The sequence below is a fragment of the Clytia hemisphaerica genome, unplaced genomic scaffold, assembly GCF_902728285.1.
Source record: "Clytia hemisphaerica strain Z4C2 unplaced genomic scaffold, Clytia hemisphaerica genome assembly, whole genome shotgun sequence".
NCBI classification, from domain to species: Eukaryota; Metazoa; Cnidaria; class Hydrozoa; order Leptothecata; family Clytiidae; genus Clytia; species Clytia hemisphaerica.
The window spans coordinates 1,389,529-1,406,253 of NW_027103855.1; the positions used below are offsets into that span (position 1 = coordinate 1,389,529).

The 16,725-nt window shown below is 36.7% G+C and overlaps 1 protein-coding gene across 1 annotated transcript in view; it reads left to right on the top strand.

Moving 5' to 3' along the window:
- The first annotated feature begins 859 nt into the window (after positions 1–859).
- The window catches only part of LOC136808227 (sorting nexin-25-like), a 37,935-nt gene continuing 22,069 nt past the window's right edge, over positions 860–16,725 (top strand). The window contains exons 1-13 of the mRNA XM_067064762.1: positions 860–1,834; positions 1,913–2,296; positions 2,548–2,702; positions 2,933–3,153; positions 3,742–3,766; positions 4,739–4,818; positions 6,170–6,214; positions 6,661–6,739; positions 7,035–7,087; positions 7,270–7,428; positions 7,671–7,781; positions 8,183–8,280; positions 16,361–16,411. Coding sequence (XP_066920863.1) covers positions 879–1,834; positions 1,913–2,296; positions 2,548–2,702; positions 2,933–3,153; positions 3,742–3,766; positions 4,739–4,818; positions 6,170–6,214; positions 6,661–6,739; positions 7,035–7,087; positions 7,270–7,428; positions 7,671–7,781; positions 8,183–8,280; positions 16,361–16,411 — 2,417 coding nt within the window. The 5' untranslated portion in view covers positions 860–878. The remainder of the gene's footprint in view (positions 1,835–1,912; positions 2,297–2,547; positions 2,703–2,932; positions 3,154–3,741; positions 3,767–4,738; positions 4,819–6,169; positions 6,215–6,660; positions 6,740–7,034; positions 7,088–7,269; positions 7,429–7,670; positions 7,782–8,182; positions 8,281–16,360; positions 16,412–16,725) is intronic.

A 16,725-nucleotide genomic window follows, 5' to 3' on the forward strand; every position in this document is an offset into this window, starting at 1 on the left:
AAGGGTAGAGCAGTCAGGATCTTTTCAGAGAAAAGCACTTTCTGTACTTGAATTTCCAATAAAATTCCAATAAAATTCATTTAAAAAAAGTTTTCTCTAACATTTTATCCCATTAATTTTCTTTATATTTCCATTATTTTCTTTATTTTACAGGGGGGGGGGGCACGCAGTTACTACAAGACATGATGTGTAGTAAGTGCTTTTTCAACACTTTTTTTCAGGACCACCACCCTTTGCAGTTACTACACCTCGGTAGTAACTGTTTTCAGAAAAGATTTCCAGGTACCACCCCTGTTTTTGAGTGATATCATCAAAAACAGGCTCGAAATTACCCTAAATTGCGATTATTTTTCAACCTAAAGCCATTTTTGTGCTAGATTTTCTTTTAATTTACTTGGTTAACAGCTGTTGAGAACATTTTAATTATAATTAGGGAAAGCATAATTTCAAAGTTTGGTCTGAGAAAAATTTCAATTTTTTTTTCGTCCATATATAACAAAAATATTTTTTTTAACAAAGAATTTTTTCACAAAAAAATTCATTTTTTGTGAAAAATGTTGAAAGTTCTTTAAAAAGAATTAAAATATAAGCACTTACTACACCAAAAGTGCTAGTTTTAGTGTTTGGCACCACCCCCAAACAGCAGTTACTACACTGTGTAGTAACTGTTTTTATAACTTCTGAATACAGTACCACCACGGTAGTAAGTGTCATACTGTCTTGTAGTAACTGCGTGCCCCCCCCTGTTATTTTATGCACATTCAGCTGATGACTCGAATTACGAGATGATAAGAAATACCATATTAATTCTAGATCTGGTGTAAGAAAATGTTAATGTTTTTCTTGTTTCTACTTTATTTTCAGTTAATGAATAGAAAATGATTTTGATACAACTAGCAAATCGAATTTATGAGCATTTTACACAACTGGTGTCAAGACTTTGGGAAAATCGGAGAAATCCAAAGCTAACAATACCCATTGTGATTGCATTACTTTCCATATCTTATTCCACTGGAATATTAGAAGTGTTTTTATCATGGGTGTTATTCATTTTAGTGGTCATTTTCAGTATACTTTCTGGGTTGGCAGTTGTTTTATGTCGTGGGAACTACAGAGAACCACCTGCACCAGTAATAGAACCTAACCTGAAAAAGATAAACGAGTTGATGCAGAATCTTACAAAAAGTTACAATAAGCATTATTTTAAACAGCGTTTGGTTGTCTCTAAAGAACTTGATAAAACGTTACAAAGTGTCATTGATTTTATTGTTCGTGATTTTTGCTTGTCTTGGTTTCGAGATATCGGTAAAGATGAAACTGCTTTTGTGGAGATCATCAATAAAGAGATATGGATCGTTATTGAGAATCTCCTACACCGGTTGAATGATGTTGATAAAATGAATCTACTTTGTAATGACATGATACAGTTGTTATATGACCATTTTCACGTGTTAAGACTATCAAATGCAACGTTGTTTCCTGGACAAACTAGCCCATTTCTTCTGCATCCATGTCTGAAGGATAAGACATCAGAAATCAAATACTTAAGGACGTGTGCCGAAGCTTTACTCTTCACCTTACTACCAGAAAGTGATTCTAATTGCGCTATTGCTCGATACATTATCAGAGAAATCATTGCTGGGTCCATTTTCTTGGCAACTGCAGAATCGATCTGCGATCCAGACTACATTAACCAGACTTTAGTTTTGTATTTGGAAGATCGTGAGAAGATCACTGAGACAAGGAAACAGAAGTATGCGTACGCAGAGACGTATGAGGAGTTCATCAAGATGATCAATACTGCTACTGATATCGAAACATTAAAACAAATCAGGTAAGTTACAATGTTAAACGTTTTTCCGTCTCAACGAAGTATATATGAAGTATTTATTCATGTTCATTTTCTTTTCAGATATCATACAATAGCTGAGATTATGCAAGCCACAGTCATTCACAATACGAAAGACCAACAAACACAAGACGGTTCTAAGAAAAAAGAAAAAATGAGTAAGAAAGAAGCTCTGAGAGAAAGAAACCTCAAGCGCTATATCAACCAGTGCCGAGTTTCTAAGCTACAATGTGAGAAGCGTATACGCATGCTGGGTGGAATGGACTACAGGCGCTATGGACTGGGCCACGGCCAACCTCTCGGAGAAACAGGAGAAGGACAAAAGAAACCTTTGAAGCGTTCCAAGTCTTCAAAAGTGCTAGCGTTTGGTGATATCTTGGACAACAGCTTGGCCAGAAGTTATTTCATGATGTTCTTGGAGCGAACTAACAACAAAAATCTGTTGAGGTAACAGCATTGTTCAACAAAGATTTTCGGCCTACTTGTTATATTTTCATTAAAATCTGTTTATTTACTCGCGTGTACTTTGGAAATTGCGATGTGATGCAAGGCATTGAATTTTGTAGTATTTCTTATCCGATTGAATTAAATCGAACCTATCCTAATGCATAGACAAGAGGAGTAACACAGCATAGAAATAATCAATTACTTTTCAATGCTTAGGTAATCTTTCATTATTTCATCGTCTTTGTTATTAGTTTCTGGATAGGCGTCGAAAAATTGAGAATGATGGATCCAGTCGATTTGGTCAGTAATGCTTTGGATATTTTCCAAGAATATGTGACACCATCAGCTATTCATGTCATCAAGTTTGATACCCATCTTGTGCGGGGAATGGAAGAATTTATTTATGGTGAGTGCTTTCCATCAGTTTACTACGTTCACTATTATATGGTGATGATATCACGTAAACTAATGGTGAGATTTCTGATATGGGGTCTAAACCCTTGTACCCTCTAGGGTACTATACCTATTTGACTTGGCATGATAATATGATTGATAAAAAAAGTATTCTAGGATCTTTTTTCTAGCCTCTTTAAATCTAGTTATTCTCTGATTGATAACTCGATCAATTGTTTTCAGGGAAGAACGATGAACCGAAATGTTTTTACGATGCACAACAAATAGTGTACAACATTATGGAAAGTAAATTCTACGCAGACTTTGTGGTCAGTCACGATTACACACAATTTGTATGCCAGTCAGAATCGGCCATGGATGAAATCAGAGCTCATCTAACACAAGAAGATGAAGATCAACTTCCTTCCTTTGATTGGAGTGATGGTTTCAACTTTAAAGAAAGGGTATTTTGGATTGTTGATAGAATAAAATCATATTATAAAACGAATAGATCACCATGTCGGGTCTTTTTACGCCGACTCTTAATTTGTAACCACCCAATTTTGGGTTTTCACCAATTAATTCAAAATTTTACCCATTTTAAACCGGCCTTAATTCCGCCACAGGCTAAAAAATGAACGGTAATAAGGTTCGGCGTGAAAAGTCTCGATATGGTATTTGATGATAGTGGTCTTAGAATCCACTCACTAGGCTTATAAAACTTCTTTATGATTAGTGATGAAATTCGAAAGTTCAGTCGTAAACGTAAACCTAAAAGAGTTGGTACTTAAGAATAGAGAAGGCTTATTTTGAAGTTCTAGTCTTTAAGATTGGGGAAAGTCCACCTTTTCCCCAAAGTTGCTGACGAACAGAAGTTCTTAGGTTTTTGTTCAACTGAAGTCGTGAACTACTCCTGTATCATAGTAAAGCGTTTTTTTCTCTCTTGTGAATACATTATATACTTCCGCTTATTAAGTTATGTCCACTCTTTAATTATATGGTTAGAATTTCCACCATGAAAAACTCTTCATTTTTCTTCTTTTCTCTTTTAGAGGAATGCTGAGATTCTGAAAGCAGGTATTTGGCTTTTCATTTTTATTATAATTGTCATTATAATTCTGCTTTCCTGGTTCATGCATAGTAGCTGAATGTCCATATTAGATCAACCTCAAATACAGTCAAAAACTTGGACCACATTACAGCTTCAGTAAAAACAAGATAAAACTTAATCTGAAAATTGATTTTGCCTTGGATTTATGTGGAGTCAGATCATAAACTTCGCTTCTCAACAAAAGCATCGTCAGAGTGTGATACTGTAAATGTTGAACAAATTTCTAGAAAAATAAAAAATCAAATAGCGGAAATGCAGTCATCAAATACAGTCATCATACATAAGTAATAGCTATCAGACAGTTGCGAGTGCAATACAAGAAATATTTCACGAGTTCCGAGATTTTTTTGAACAATATTTTCTGAGCCTTTAGGCGAGAAAAATATATGTAAAAAAAATCGGAACGAGTAAAATATTTCTGTATTGTACACGAGCTTGTGTCTGATAACTAGTTTATCGGTGATGCACTTTTTGTGTTGAAAAAAGCGCAAGGCAGTTTTGTAGCAAAGTGACGTTAAGGCCGGTCTCCACTTGCGCGCGCTTCAATCGCACTTTTCGAGAAAAGCTTCCATGCTATTGGTCAAAAGAAAAATGAAGCAACTCCATTGGCGCGATCTGACGTAACGGTTGGAAGAAGTTGAAATGTGTTCAACTTTTTTTTCGTGCGCGCGCTACATTTTTATGACGTAATCTTTTTTCCAAGCAAAAAGGATTGAAGCCAAAAAGTGCGATTGCAGCGCACGCAAGTGGAGACCGGCCTTTAGATTGCTGCTACCGCTACAATGCAACAACATCTTTTCGTCAATTCATATTTTGTACATGTAAAATACAAGATATATTGTACTCTTTGTAACCAATCAGATTGCAGATATTTTTTGGATCGCCGATAAGCCATTTTATCATTTTCACTATATTGATCAACTAACCATCCTTCATAGCTATGCCAACTGAAATTGAAGAACGAAACGAATATGCTGCTCATTCGTTACAATCACTTGACAAAAATATATCCAATAAGGTTTGTAACGTACTTTCCTTGAGGGAAATTGTTTCGTTGATATTTTTCACATTTGTGCCACAAGTGCCATCAGATTCCTATTTGTTTCTTCAAAATGTGTCTAAAAGTGGCAAAAGTGCTTACATTTTTTGCCACCTAAATTTCCACTGATCGTTTGTGCCATTCGTGTAAGTGGCAAATTCTCAATCTCCACCAAGCAAAAAACGAATTTGATTTGTTTTGCGCAGTTTGTGTGAAAAGTGGTAAACAAAATGGCAGCTTTCGAATGCATAAATACACTCTTCTCGAGATGCATAAATTTATTGTTGTCCTCGTTTTCAAACAGATTTCATTGCTATAAAATTACATATTCACAATGATAATTGTGTTGCTTACACCTCATGAGACATTTTGAATTTCAAGTACTTTTGTTTTAGAGTTAATGTCTGCCTTTTGGGAATTTAAATTGGTTTAAATGTATAATTTCATAGCAATGAAATCTGTTTGAAAACGAGGACAACAATAAATTTATGCATCTCGAGAAGAGTGTATTTGATTTTAATTTTGCATTAATTATCCGTCGCTACGTAACTAGAGAATAAATTTATTCAAAGATGGCAGAAGGCATAATTTATGTTGTACCGATTGAAAATGTAATATAAAGACGTAGAATAAGGCTCTGTTGCCGTCGGAATTTTACCTAGAAGGAGCACTATTTCGGACCCGTATTAGAAGGAGCGTGGTCTCGTTTTTACACATTGCATGATGCAAGTTAGCTGAAGAAGCCACTTTTCACACTTTTTAAAAATGTTTTAACTTGATGGTGGTAGAAGTGGGAACGAGGGTAAAAATGGCAAAGGTGTAAACGAAACAATTACCCTACTTGATATTGTATCGTTTCAAATGTTTAACTTTAAATTCGAATAAAGGCATGAAAATTCTACCATAGTCTTCCATTACTGATTCGACCTTCAATATGATTCGTGCATGATACTGAAATTTCGATTCGTCGTTAAAGGTTTTGTTTTTGAATAAGAGTGATATCGTTTGCTTACTTAATACAATGTTAAAAAGCTTGTGAATTAAAAGTGATGTGTAAGCAAACGATATCACTCTTTTTTTTAACAAAACCTTTAATTCACAAGCTTTTTCACATTGGATTGACACGAATGTGGAGCAAGAATGGTCAGAAAGAGGAAAGGAAAAACATTTTTTCGTTTATATCGACATAATCTAACAGTAGGCAGGCACTATCTCGATATGAAATATGTGTCTGTATGAAACGGGAACACTTATGTAAAAATGAAATCTTTAACAAAACATTAACAAATGCTTTGGATTAAGATTGATCATGATAAATTTTCCCTTTTAGCTTCAAGCATTAGAATTAATCAAACGATCGTCTGCGAGCGTCGAGGTAAGCTCTTCTTGCATTCTTTTTGGTCTATAGTTCATTCAAATTTAGTAGAATGTTGTTCGAAATCTAAAAATCTTAATTCTTCTCAGCCTTTATTTTACGTGAATAAGGGGTTCTAATTAGGTCCGGTATGTTGAAAGATTACGGGATGGGGCATTTATTAGGCACATGATATAATGCGATATAATAAACGCAAACAAGCCATGAGTATGATTCGAATTTATAACTTTAAAGGTTTTTTTTTAAATAAGAGTGATATCGTTTGCTTACTCATCACTTTTAATTCACAAGCTTTTTCATGTTGGATTGACACGGATGTGGAGCAAGATTGGTCATAACAATAGGCAGACACTGAACTTTGTGTCTGATATAAAAACGGGAGCACTTTTATGTAAAAATAAAGCCTTTAACGATTACTATTTGTTTTTTGTTTGTTTTGCGCACAGGAGCAACAAGAATTAGAGAAAGAGCTTGAACAGTTAAACACTGAACGAAGACAATTGGAATTTCATATCGAACGAACAGGTTCATTTTATTACATCAGTCATCATTTTCAGAATATTTTTTTTACCTTTGCTAGTGTATCCATAGGTTTGATGAAAGCTCTTTTTAAACAGCTATTAACACTCCAAATTGTAATTATGAGCATCACGATATAAATTGATTAAGAAAGATCTTTAAAATCAGAATTTTAACAAGCATTAGTTAAAATTCTAGAGCTCTAACACGCACTCGATTATAAATGACTCTGATACTTTGCACTATTGAGTGCTTCCGACTGTGTGACTTGCTGACGGAAGATCTTTTTATCATATTTTAGATTTATGGTGTGAAATGTTGGGCCATTGGAAAGCATTGATTTCTACTTCTCAGGTACATTAGATAGAAGGATTATAGTACAAGAGTACCTCCGTAATTTGATTGAGACGGCCCTTAAGGAATCTTAAAACCCCCAAAAGCGAAATCACTTGAAATTGAATAGCCATTTTTCATGGTATACGTGAAACCTCCGCCATTAATTACGTAAATTAATATGAAAACCTCTATTTTTTAAGTATCATCCAGACAATGGTCAGCCTGTGTTCTTAATATGCGTTTCGTGTGACGAAGGAGCAGAGGCTACACGAACGGATCATCAAGGCTCGGCTGCCACCGGTTGGATTGTGGCACGGCAATTAGATGACTTTAAAACATTGCATGATAAACTGAAGCAGGTATATCCAGTAACTTGCGGGAGACGCGAATTTGTTTATAATAGTTTATTGGAATATCAAAAATTAGAATAATTGCATATTTTGTTACAATTGATAACTTGGTTTTTAACTAGAGCGTGTGGAACACTCACAGGAGAATAACTGGAGAATAAAGCTTATTTAAGAGGACATTCGATATAAAGAGTTTTGATTTGTGGAAATTAAAGTACTATATTGACAAAATAGATCTTTTACCGTTTCAGTGTTGTAGTTGGATGAGTAAAGAGTTACCAGTATCATCGAAAAAATGGTACAAAAAACATGAGTCTGAAAACCTGGAGTCGCTCAAAGGAAGCCTGCAAGAATACCTAACGGTAAGTCAGTCATCTAGCTTGTGTTTTTCTTCCCCTTCACGTACCCTTTTCGTACATCCTCATATTATGCCATGGCTGGTTCTGGTTAGTGCTATGTAGTTAAAAATTCATCATGAAGTCAAGACCAAATGATATTTCACATAACGCTTTATTTGGGGTGATACCAGACTTTTTAGTTTTACCCAAGTTTATCATTATAAAATTTTGATACTACCTTCATAGGCGGTTTTAAACCACGTCGAACTTATCACAGGAAGAGATTTGTAATTGTAATTTCCCGACGTACTTGCTCTATTATCTTAAATCCACCCAGTGACCTTTAAAAATGGAATTGTTGAATTTGGAAAATGTTGGAATTGAATGTTGCCTTAGAATCTGTTACAATTCATTTATTTATGTAGATTGTATTAAATGACGAAGATCTTTGCAGGAGTGACGAGGTGTATACATTCCTTATCCCAAGTCCTGATCATTTGAGGGAACAAAATGTTAAACAAGAGTAAGCAAAAGCATTTATTGTGTGATTGAGTATCTTCAACTTTAGAAGTACAATTAATCTAGTTTGTTAAGTATTTTCAACCGCTTACAACAGTAAGATGTCTAGTAATGAAGTTATAAGGGGGGAATCGGAGTTTGTTCAGATTCAATCAACATAAAATCCACCACTGTTCACCATTTTAACCTCACTGGCTGAACTGAGTATTTTTTATCACTCCTTGGCTAAAGTGAATTATAAAATCCATAACTAAGCTTAGATTTTAGACTGCCCCTATCATAACACTTGCGAACGCCCCCAAGCTCCAAAAAATGAGAAAATTTTAGAAAATAAAAAACACCCATAGTGGGCTGGCCCAAGGGTACTTCTAAGAATCCATTTAGTGAAAAACCTGTGCTCATATAATTTTTCAAAAAAGAAGAAAAAAATCCACAGATATTCAGCCATAGATCAAATGAGACTGGTGTTATCCAACTCCGACCATTTTCAAAGTCAGCCTGTCCTGAACTTCTTCTCCCGACAGACTTCCAGGAAGAAGTCTGCCTGTCTGTCTGTCTTTCACTTTACCCACCTCTGTCCCCTTTTGTTCTTCCGAAAGCCTCTACTTTGAGGCCCTCCTCAGTAATAACCGAGTACAAGAAAGAAAAAAAGGCATCCAAAATTGCTTTTTAAGCACGCTTTTTGCTGTGAGAGAGTATTATTGAACTTTTTCACTTTACCCACCTCTGTCCCCTTTTCTTCTTCCGAAAGCCTCTACTTTGAGGCCCTCCTCAGCAACAACCGAGTACAAGAAAGAAAAAAAGGCATCCAAAATTGCTTTTTAAACACGCTTTTTGCTGTGAGAGAGTATGTTTGAACTCTTTCACTTTACCCACCTCTGTCCCCTTTTCTACTTCCGAAAGCCTCTACTTTGAGGCCCTCCTCAGTAATAACCTAGTACAAGAAAGAAAAAAAGGCATCCTAAATTGCTTTTTAAGCACTCTTTTTGCTGTGAGAGAGTATGTTTGAACTCTTTCACTTTACCCACCTCTGTCCCCTTTTTTTCTTCAGAAAGCCTCTACTTTGAGGCCCTCCTCAGTAATAACCGAGTACAAGGAAGAAAAAAAGGCATCCAAAATCGCTTTTCAAGCACGCTTTTTGCTGTGAGAGAGTATGTTTGAACTCTTTCACTTTACCCACCTCTGTCCCCTTTTGTTCTTCCGAAAGCCTCTACTTTGAGGCCTTCCTCAGTAATAACCGAGTACAAGGAAGAAAAAAAGGCATCCAAAATTGCTTTTTAAGCACGCTTTTTGCTGTGAGAGAGTATGTTTGAACTCTTTCACTTTACCCACCTCTGTCCCCTTTTCTTCTTCCGAAGGCCTCTACTTTGAGGCCCTCCTCAGTAATAACCGAGTACAAGAAAGAAAAAAAGGCATCCAAAATTGCTTTTAAAGCACAATTTTTGCTGTGAGAGAGTATGTTTGAACTCTTTCACTTTACCCACCTCTGTCCCCTTTTCTTCTTCCGAAAGCCTCTACTTTGAGGCCCTCTTCAGTAATAACCGAGTACAAGGAAGAAAAAAAGGCATCCAAAATCGCTTTTCAAGCACGCTTTTTGCTGTGAGAGAGTATGTTTGAACTCTTTCACTTCACCCACCTCTGTCCCCTTTTGTTCTTCCGAAAGCCTCTACTTTGAGGCTTTCCTCAGTAATAGCCGAGTACAAGGAAGAAATAAGGCATCCAAAATTGCTTTTTAAACACGCTTTTTGCTGTAAGTGAGTATGTTTGAACTCTTTCACTTTACCCACCTCTGTTCCCCTTTTCTTCTTCCGAAAGCCTCTACTTTGAGGCCCTCCTCAGCAATAACCGAGTACAAGAAAGAAAAAAAGGCATCCAAAATTGCTTTTTAAGCACGCTTTTTGCTGTGAGAGAGAATGTTTGAACTCTTTCACTTTACCCACCTTTGTCCCCTTTTCTTCTTCCGAAAGCCTCTACTTTGAGGCCCTCCTCAGTAATAACCGAGTACAAGAAAGAAAAAAAGGCATCCAAAATTGCTTTTTAAGCACGCTTTTTGCTGTGAGAGAGTATGTTTGAACTCTTTCACTTTACCCACCTCTGTCCCCTTTTCTTCTTCCGAAAGCCTCTACTTTGAGGCCCTCCTCAGCAATAACCGAGTACAAGAAAGAAAAAAAGGCATCCAAAGTTGCTTTTTAAGCACGCTTTTTGCTGTGAGAGAGTATGTTTGAACTCTTTCACTTTACCCACCTCTGTCCCCTTTTCTTCTTCCGAAAGCCTCTACTTTGAGGCCCTCCTCAGTAATAACCGAGTACAAGAAAGAAAAAAAGGCATCCAAAATTGCTTTTTAAGCACGCTTTTTGCTGTGAGAGAGTATGTTTGAACTCTTTCACTTTACCCATCTCTGTCCCCTTTTCTTCTTCCGAAAGCCTCTACTTTGAGGCCCTCCTCAGCAATAACCGAGTACAAGAAAGAAAAAAAGGCATCCAAAATTGCTTTTTAAGCACGCTTTTTGCTGTGAGAGAGTATGTTTGAACTCTTTCACTTTACCCACCTCTGTCCCCTTTTCTTCTTCCGAAAGCCTCTACTTTGAGGCCCTCCTCAGCAATAACCGAGTACAAGAAAGAAAAAAAGGCATCCAAAATTGCTTTTTAAGCACGCTTTTTGCTGTGAGAGAGTATGTTTGAACTCTTTCACTTTACCCACCTCTGTCCCCTTTTCTTCTTCCGAAAGCCTCTACTTTGAGGCCCTCCTCAGCAATAACCGAGTACAAGAAAGAAAAAAAGGCATCCAAAATTGCTTTTTAAGCACGCTTTTTGCTGTGAGAGAGTATGTTTGAACTCTTTCACTTTACCCACCTCTGTCCCCTTTTCTTCTTCCGAAAGCCTCTACTTTGAGGCCCTCCTCAGCAATAACCGAGTACAAGAAAGAAAAAAAGGCATCCAAAATTGCTTTTTAAGCACGCTTTTTGCTGTGAGAGAGTATGTTTGAACTCTTTCACTTTACCCACCTCTGTCCCCTTTTCTTCTTCCGAAAGCCTCTACTTTGAGGCCCTCCTCAGCAATAACCGAGTACAAGAAAGAAAAAAAGGCATCCAAAATTGCTTTTTAAGCACGCTTTTTGCTGTGAGAGAGTATGTTTGAACTCTTTCACTTTACCCACCTCTGTCCCCTTTTCTTCTTCCGAAAGCCTCTACTTTGAGGCCCTCCTCAGCAATAACCGAGTACAAGAAAGAAAAAAAGGCATCCAAAATTGCTTTTTAAGCACGCTTTTTGCTGTGAGAGAGTATGTTTGAACTCTTTCACTTTACCCACCTCTGTCCCCTTTTCTTCTTCCGAAAGCCTCTACTTTGAGGCCCTCCTCAGTAATAACCGAGTACAAGAAAGAAAAAAAGGCATCCAAAATTGCTTTTTAAGCACAATTTTTGCTGTGAGAGAGTATGTTTGAACTCTTTCACTTTACCCACCTCTGTCCCCTTTTCTTCTTCCGAAAGCCTCTACTTTGAGGCCCTCCTCAGTATAACCGAGTACAAGAAAGAAAAAAAGGCATCCAAAATTGCTTTTTAAGCACGCTTTTTGCTGTGAGAGAGTATGTTTTTTGAAAGCTTTCACTTTACCCATTCTGTCCCCTTTTCTTCTTCCGAAAGCCTCTACTTTGAGGCCCTCCTCAGTAATAACCGAGTACAAGGAAGAAAAAAAGGCATCCAAAATTGCTTTTTAAGCACGCTTTTTGCTGTGAGAGAGTATGTTTGAACTCTTTCACTTTACCCACCTCTGTCCCCTTTTGTTCTTCCGAAAGCCTCTACTTTGAGGCCCTCCTCAGTAATAACCGAGTACAAGGAAGAAATAAGGCATCCAAAATTGCTTTTTAAGCACGCTTTTTGCTGTGAGAGAGTATGTTTGAACTTTTTCACTTCACCCACCTCTGTCCCCTTTTGTTCTTCCAAAAGCCTCTACTTTGAGGCTTTCCTCAGTAATAACCGAGTACAAGGAAGAAATAAGGCATCCAAAATTGCTTTTTAAACACGCTTTTTGCTGTAAGTGAATATGTTTGAACTCTTTCACTTTACCCACCTCTGTTCCCCTTTTCTTCTTCCGAAGGCCTCTACTTTGAGGCCCTCCTCAGTAATAACCGAGTACAAGAAAGAAAAAAAGGCATCCAAAATTGCTTTTTAAGCACGCTTTTTGCTGTGAGAGAGTATGTTTGAACTCTTTCACTTTACCCACCTCTGTCCCCTTTTCTTCTTCCGAAAGCCTCTACTTTGAGGCCCTCCTCAGCAATAACCGAGTACAAGAAAGAGAAAAAGGCATCCAAAATCGCTTTTTAAGCACGCTTTTTGCTGTGAGTGAGTATGATTGAACTCTTTCACTTTACCCACGTCTGTCCCCTTTTCTTCTTCCGAAGGCCTCTACTTTGAGGCCCTCCTCAGCAATAACCGAGTACAAGAAAGAAAAAAGGCATCCAAAATTGCTTTTTAAGCACGCTTTTTGCTGTGAGTGAGTATGTTTGAACTCTTTCACTTTACCCACCTCTGTCTCCTTTTCTTCTTCCGAAAGCCTCTACTTTGAGGCCCTCCTCAGTAATAACCGAGTACAAGGAAGAAAAAAAGGCATCCAAAATTGCTTTTTAAGCACGCTTTTTGCTGTGAGAGAGTATGTTTGAACTCTTTCACTTTACCCACCTCTGTCCCCTTTTCTTCTTCCGAAAGCCTCTACTTTGAGGCCCTCCTCAGTAATAACCGAGTACAAGAAAGAAAAAAAGGCATCCACAATTGCTTTTGAAGCACGTTTTTTGCTGTGAGAGAGTATGTTTGAACTCTTTCACTTTACTCACCTCTGTCCCCTTTTCTTCTTCCGAAAGCCTCTACTTTGAGGCCCTCCTCAGTAATAACCGAGTACAAGGAAGAAAAAAAGGCATCCAAAATTGCTTTTTAAGCACGCTTTTTGCTGTGAGAGAGTATGTTTGAACTCTTTCACTTTACCCACCTCTGTCCCCTTTTCTTCTTCCGAAAGCCTCTACTTTGAGGCCCTCCTCAGTAATAACCGAGTACAAGAAAGAAAAAAAGGCATCCAAAATTGCTATTGAAGTACGCTTTTTGCTGCGAGAGAGTACGTTTGAACTCTTTCACTTCACCCACCTCTGTCCCCTTTTTTTCTTCCGAAAGCCTCTACTTTGAGGCCCTCCTCAGTAATAACCGAGTACAAGAAAGAAAAAAAGGCATCCAAAATTGCTTTTTAAGCACGCTTTTTGCTGTGAGTGAGTATGTTTGAACTCTTTCACTTTACCCACCTCTGTCCCCTTTTCTTCTTCCGAAAGCCTCTACTTTGAGGCCCTCCTCAGTAATAACCGAGTACAAGAAAGAAAAAAAGGCATCCAAAATTGCTTTTTAAGCACGCTTTTTGCTGTGAGAGAGTATGTTTGAACTCTTTCACTTCCCCTCTGTCCCCTTTTCTTCTTCCGAAAGCCTCTACTTTGAGGCCCTCCTCAGTAATAACCGAGTACAAGAAAGAAAAAAGGCATCCATTAGACTCACCTGCTTCTATTTCTGCTCTTTAACTTTCTCAGAATATAATCGTAATTTCCACAAACGAGAAATCTTTTTTGCGTTTGTATGACCAGTTTTGATGTTTTACAATCTGAAACTAGTTTTTCTTTGTATAAGTTTTTAATAATATTTTTATTTTAATTTTTATTTGACGTCATTTCTTTCTGAATTCTTTTTATTGACGTCACTAGAAATGAATAAACATAACAAGTCTCAATTTCGTCTCTGTGTATACCAGGTTTTTTTTACGTTACTGATTGACCCTGGTGTTGGCTTATGAGAGGCTCTCTCTTACAATTCCTGCATTACCAAAAATAGACAAAGAGAACGACAAATTTCATAAAAAACGACAAAAAAGAACGACAAATTCCATATTTTTCAAGCAAAATTGTTTTTCTACAATATCATACTATCTGTTATCTTGTATTTTTTTGTAAAATGTTTGAAATTTCTTTCTTGAAATGAAAAGGTTTGCCAGAATGTTGTGCGAAATAGAGAGTGTTATAATGAATTATGCACATTAAAGTGAAGTCCAGGAAAGTATGAAAATACGTGTCCGTGTTACACTTTCGAAGTGAATGTGTTTTAAAATCTAAACATGAGATTCTTTAATGGAGAAAGAAAAACAATCTTTGATATTGATTTGAGGATAACACTCTTAAACATTGAGTTTCAAGCCCGAAGGGCTAGAGGTCAATCTCTTTGGTAGGATTTGAAGCCAACAAATCCTACCAAAGTTGCGCGGCCTTGAGCGACCCGCCTGGTTTTTACACAAATGACAGATTGAAACTAAAATTTACTGCTTAATTTCGAAAAATATATCACTCGAAAACAAAGGAATTGCTAGATTCAATCCGTCATCAAAAATACGGCGCATTTTTTAAGGCTTCAATTTTTCTTGCCTGAGAAAGGTTAGAGATTGACCTCTAGCCCTTCGGGCTTGAAACTCAATGCTCTTAAAGTCAGTAGACTCGGAGCCCTTTTTAGTGTGACGGATGTGTTTGTTTTCTGTTTCTTGGAATGCTTGTAAAACATTTCAACCTCTGTTCATTGTTTTTACATTCTGTCAATACTGTATCCATAGGTCTAAACACTTTTTCAAAAAATGTTTGCAAGCTGCAAAAAAAGATAAGAGACATATGACAGACTGAACACTTTATATCTCAAATTTCTCGTAGAAATTCTTTCGTCCTCTGCAAGTAAAAATTTTTATTCCAAAAGAAAAGGGGAGTTCCTTAAGGGGGGAGATCCAACTTTTGGGCTATATTAGGGGGTGGGATTTTTTAAAATTAAGATGGGACGTTTAAAGCTTCCAGTAGATAGCAATATTTTGGTCAAATTGTGTAGCATATCTCACATTGGTTTAAGAATGTTGTATTTGTTAACAATGAAAATGAAAATAGCAAAAAAATATTCTGCGGCGCCAACTACACCCAGGAACTTTTAGACTGGATTCGTTTATAATTGTTATGGGATTTAGTTTTACTAAAACTGTTCCCTCCATTACTTTTAGCTTTATTTCTACTATGTCTGAATTAGTCGTCTAGCTTGGTAGACTAAGGAACTATAGAAGTTTTGCTCTTTATGCGTATTTAAACGGGTGTTAAGCCGCGACTCATAACAGTGCCGTCTAATGATTTTTTTTTGGGGGGGGGTTCAGATCCTTCGCAAATAATGTATTTCACTGAAGATTGGTGGATTGGTGTCAACTCTCATTATAAAAAGTTTTCTTTAACTGTATGTTTTGAACTTGTTATTCAAGTTAAGTCTTTTTACAATAACCTAAGTAAATACAAGCAAATTGTCTCTCAAATACTCCTTCTTTAAATCAATTTCATTCTTCCAAAACAAATGTCTTATAAATATCTTGAGTACTAGGAAATCCCTGTTATAAAAATTAGGCTGTAAAAACGAATAACGGAAAAAAGCCTTGAAGATTGTAAAGAATAAAAATGTGAAAAATATAATATACTCACAAAATAGGAACGGTTGCACAAAACTTAGTATTTTAGACCCTCCGTGAAGCAAAGTTCTCATTTGCAATTTTATTTTCACTTTTCAAAAAATGTACGAAAACTATTTGACGTCACTTTTCTTATTCTATTTTACGTCATTAATCAAGAGAATATTGCTTTCCTCTACGTCATCCAACAGTAAATAAAATAATTCGGATGAGGTAAGTTAAAGTGACAATCTAAACCAGTTACAGTTTAGTTTCATTATAAGCCTACCTTATTAGACACGATAACTAATCAAATATTTAACGCGAGAAAAACGAGTGCGACAATTTATTAACGCGAAAGGCAGAGATTTTAAAAAATTACCTCGGCTCAAATTTTGTTAAACGGTTGTATTTAACGCGAGGATAAACGATTCGCGCTAATAACTTGAGTAGTTATATAAGTGTAATAAGGTATGACCATCGCCATCTAGGTGGTCGTTATTTGCGATGAGCCTTGACACGAATAAATATAGAAATAGAAATCACGCCCAACGATAGGGTAACCATGTGACTCTGGTTTGAACCTTCGTTCTTTTTTTACAGGAACCAATCAATGAAGAAGAACATACTTCCATCGATGCCATCCTTTAAAGGGTCAGTTCTTATTTATCATAAGTTGAATAGCACTAACGGTCTGTTCAATTCAGTCGGACTTGCCTGGTTAGCATAACTTTTTCTTGAGTCGGGTGATGGTATCTCTCTAAGACTGTTTCCCTTCTGTTTACCTTATTTTTGAACCACTCTTGTATTTGCCAAGGGGTGAAATTGTATTCGCCGTTATCAGGTATATCTGACATGTGAATTTTAACTGCATTTGCTGATGTCTCATATATCTGACATAAAATGAAGATTGCTCAAAAAAGTGATTTGTAAAGTCTGTCCAGGTATAATTGGCAGTGGAAACAAAA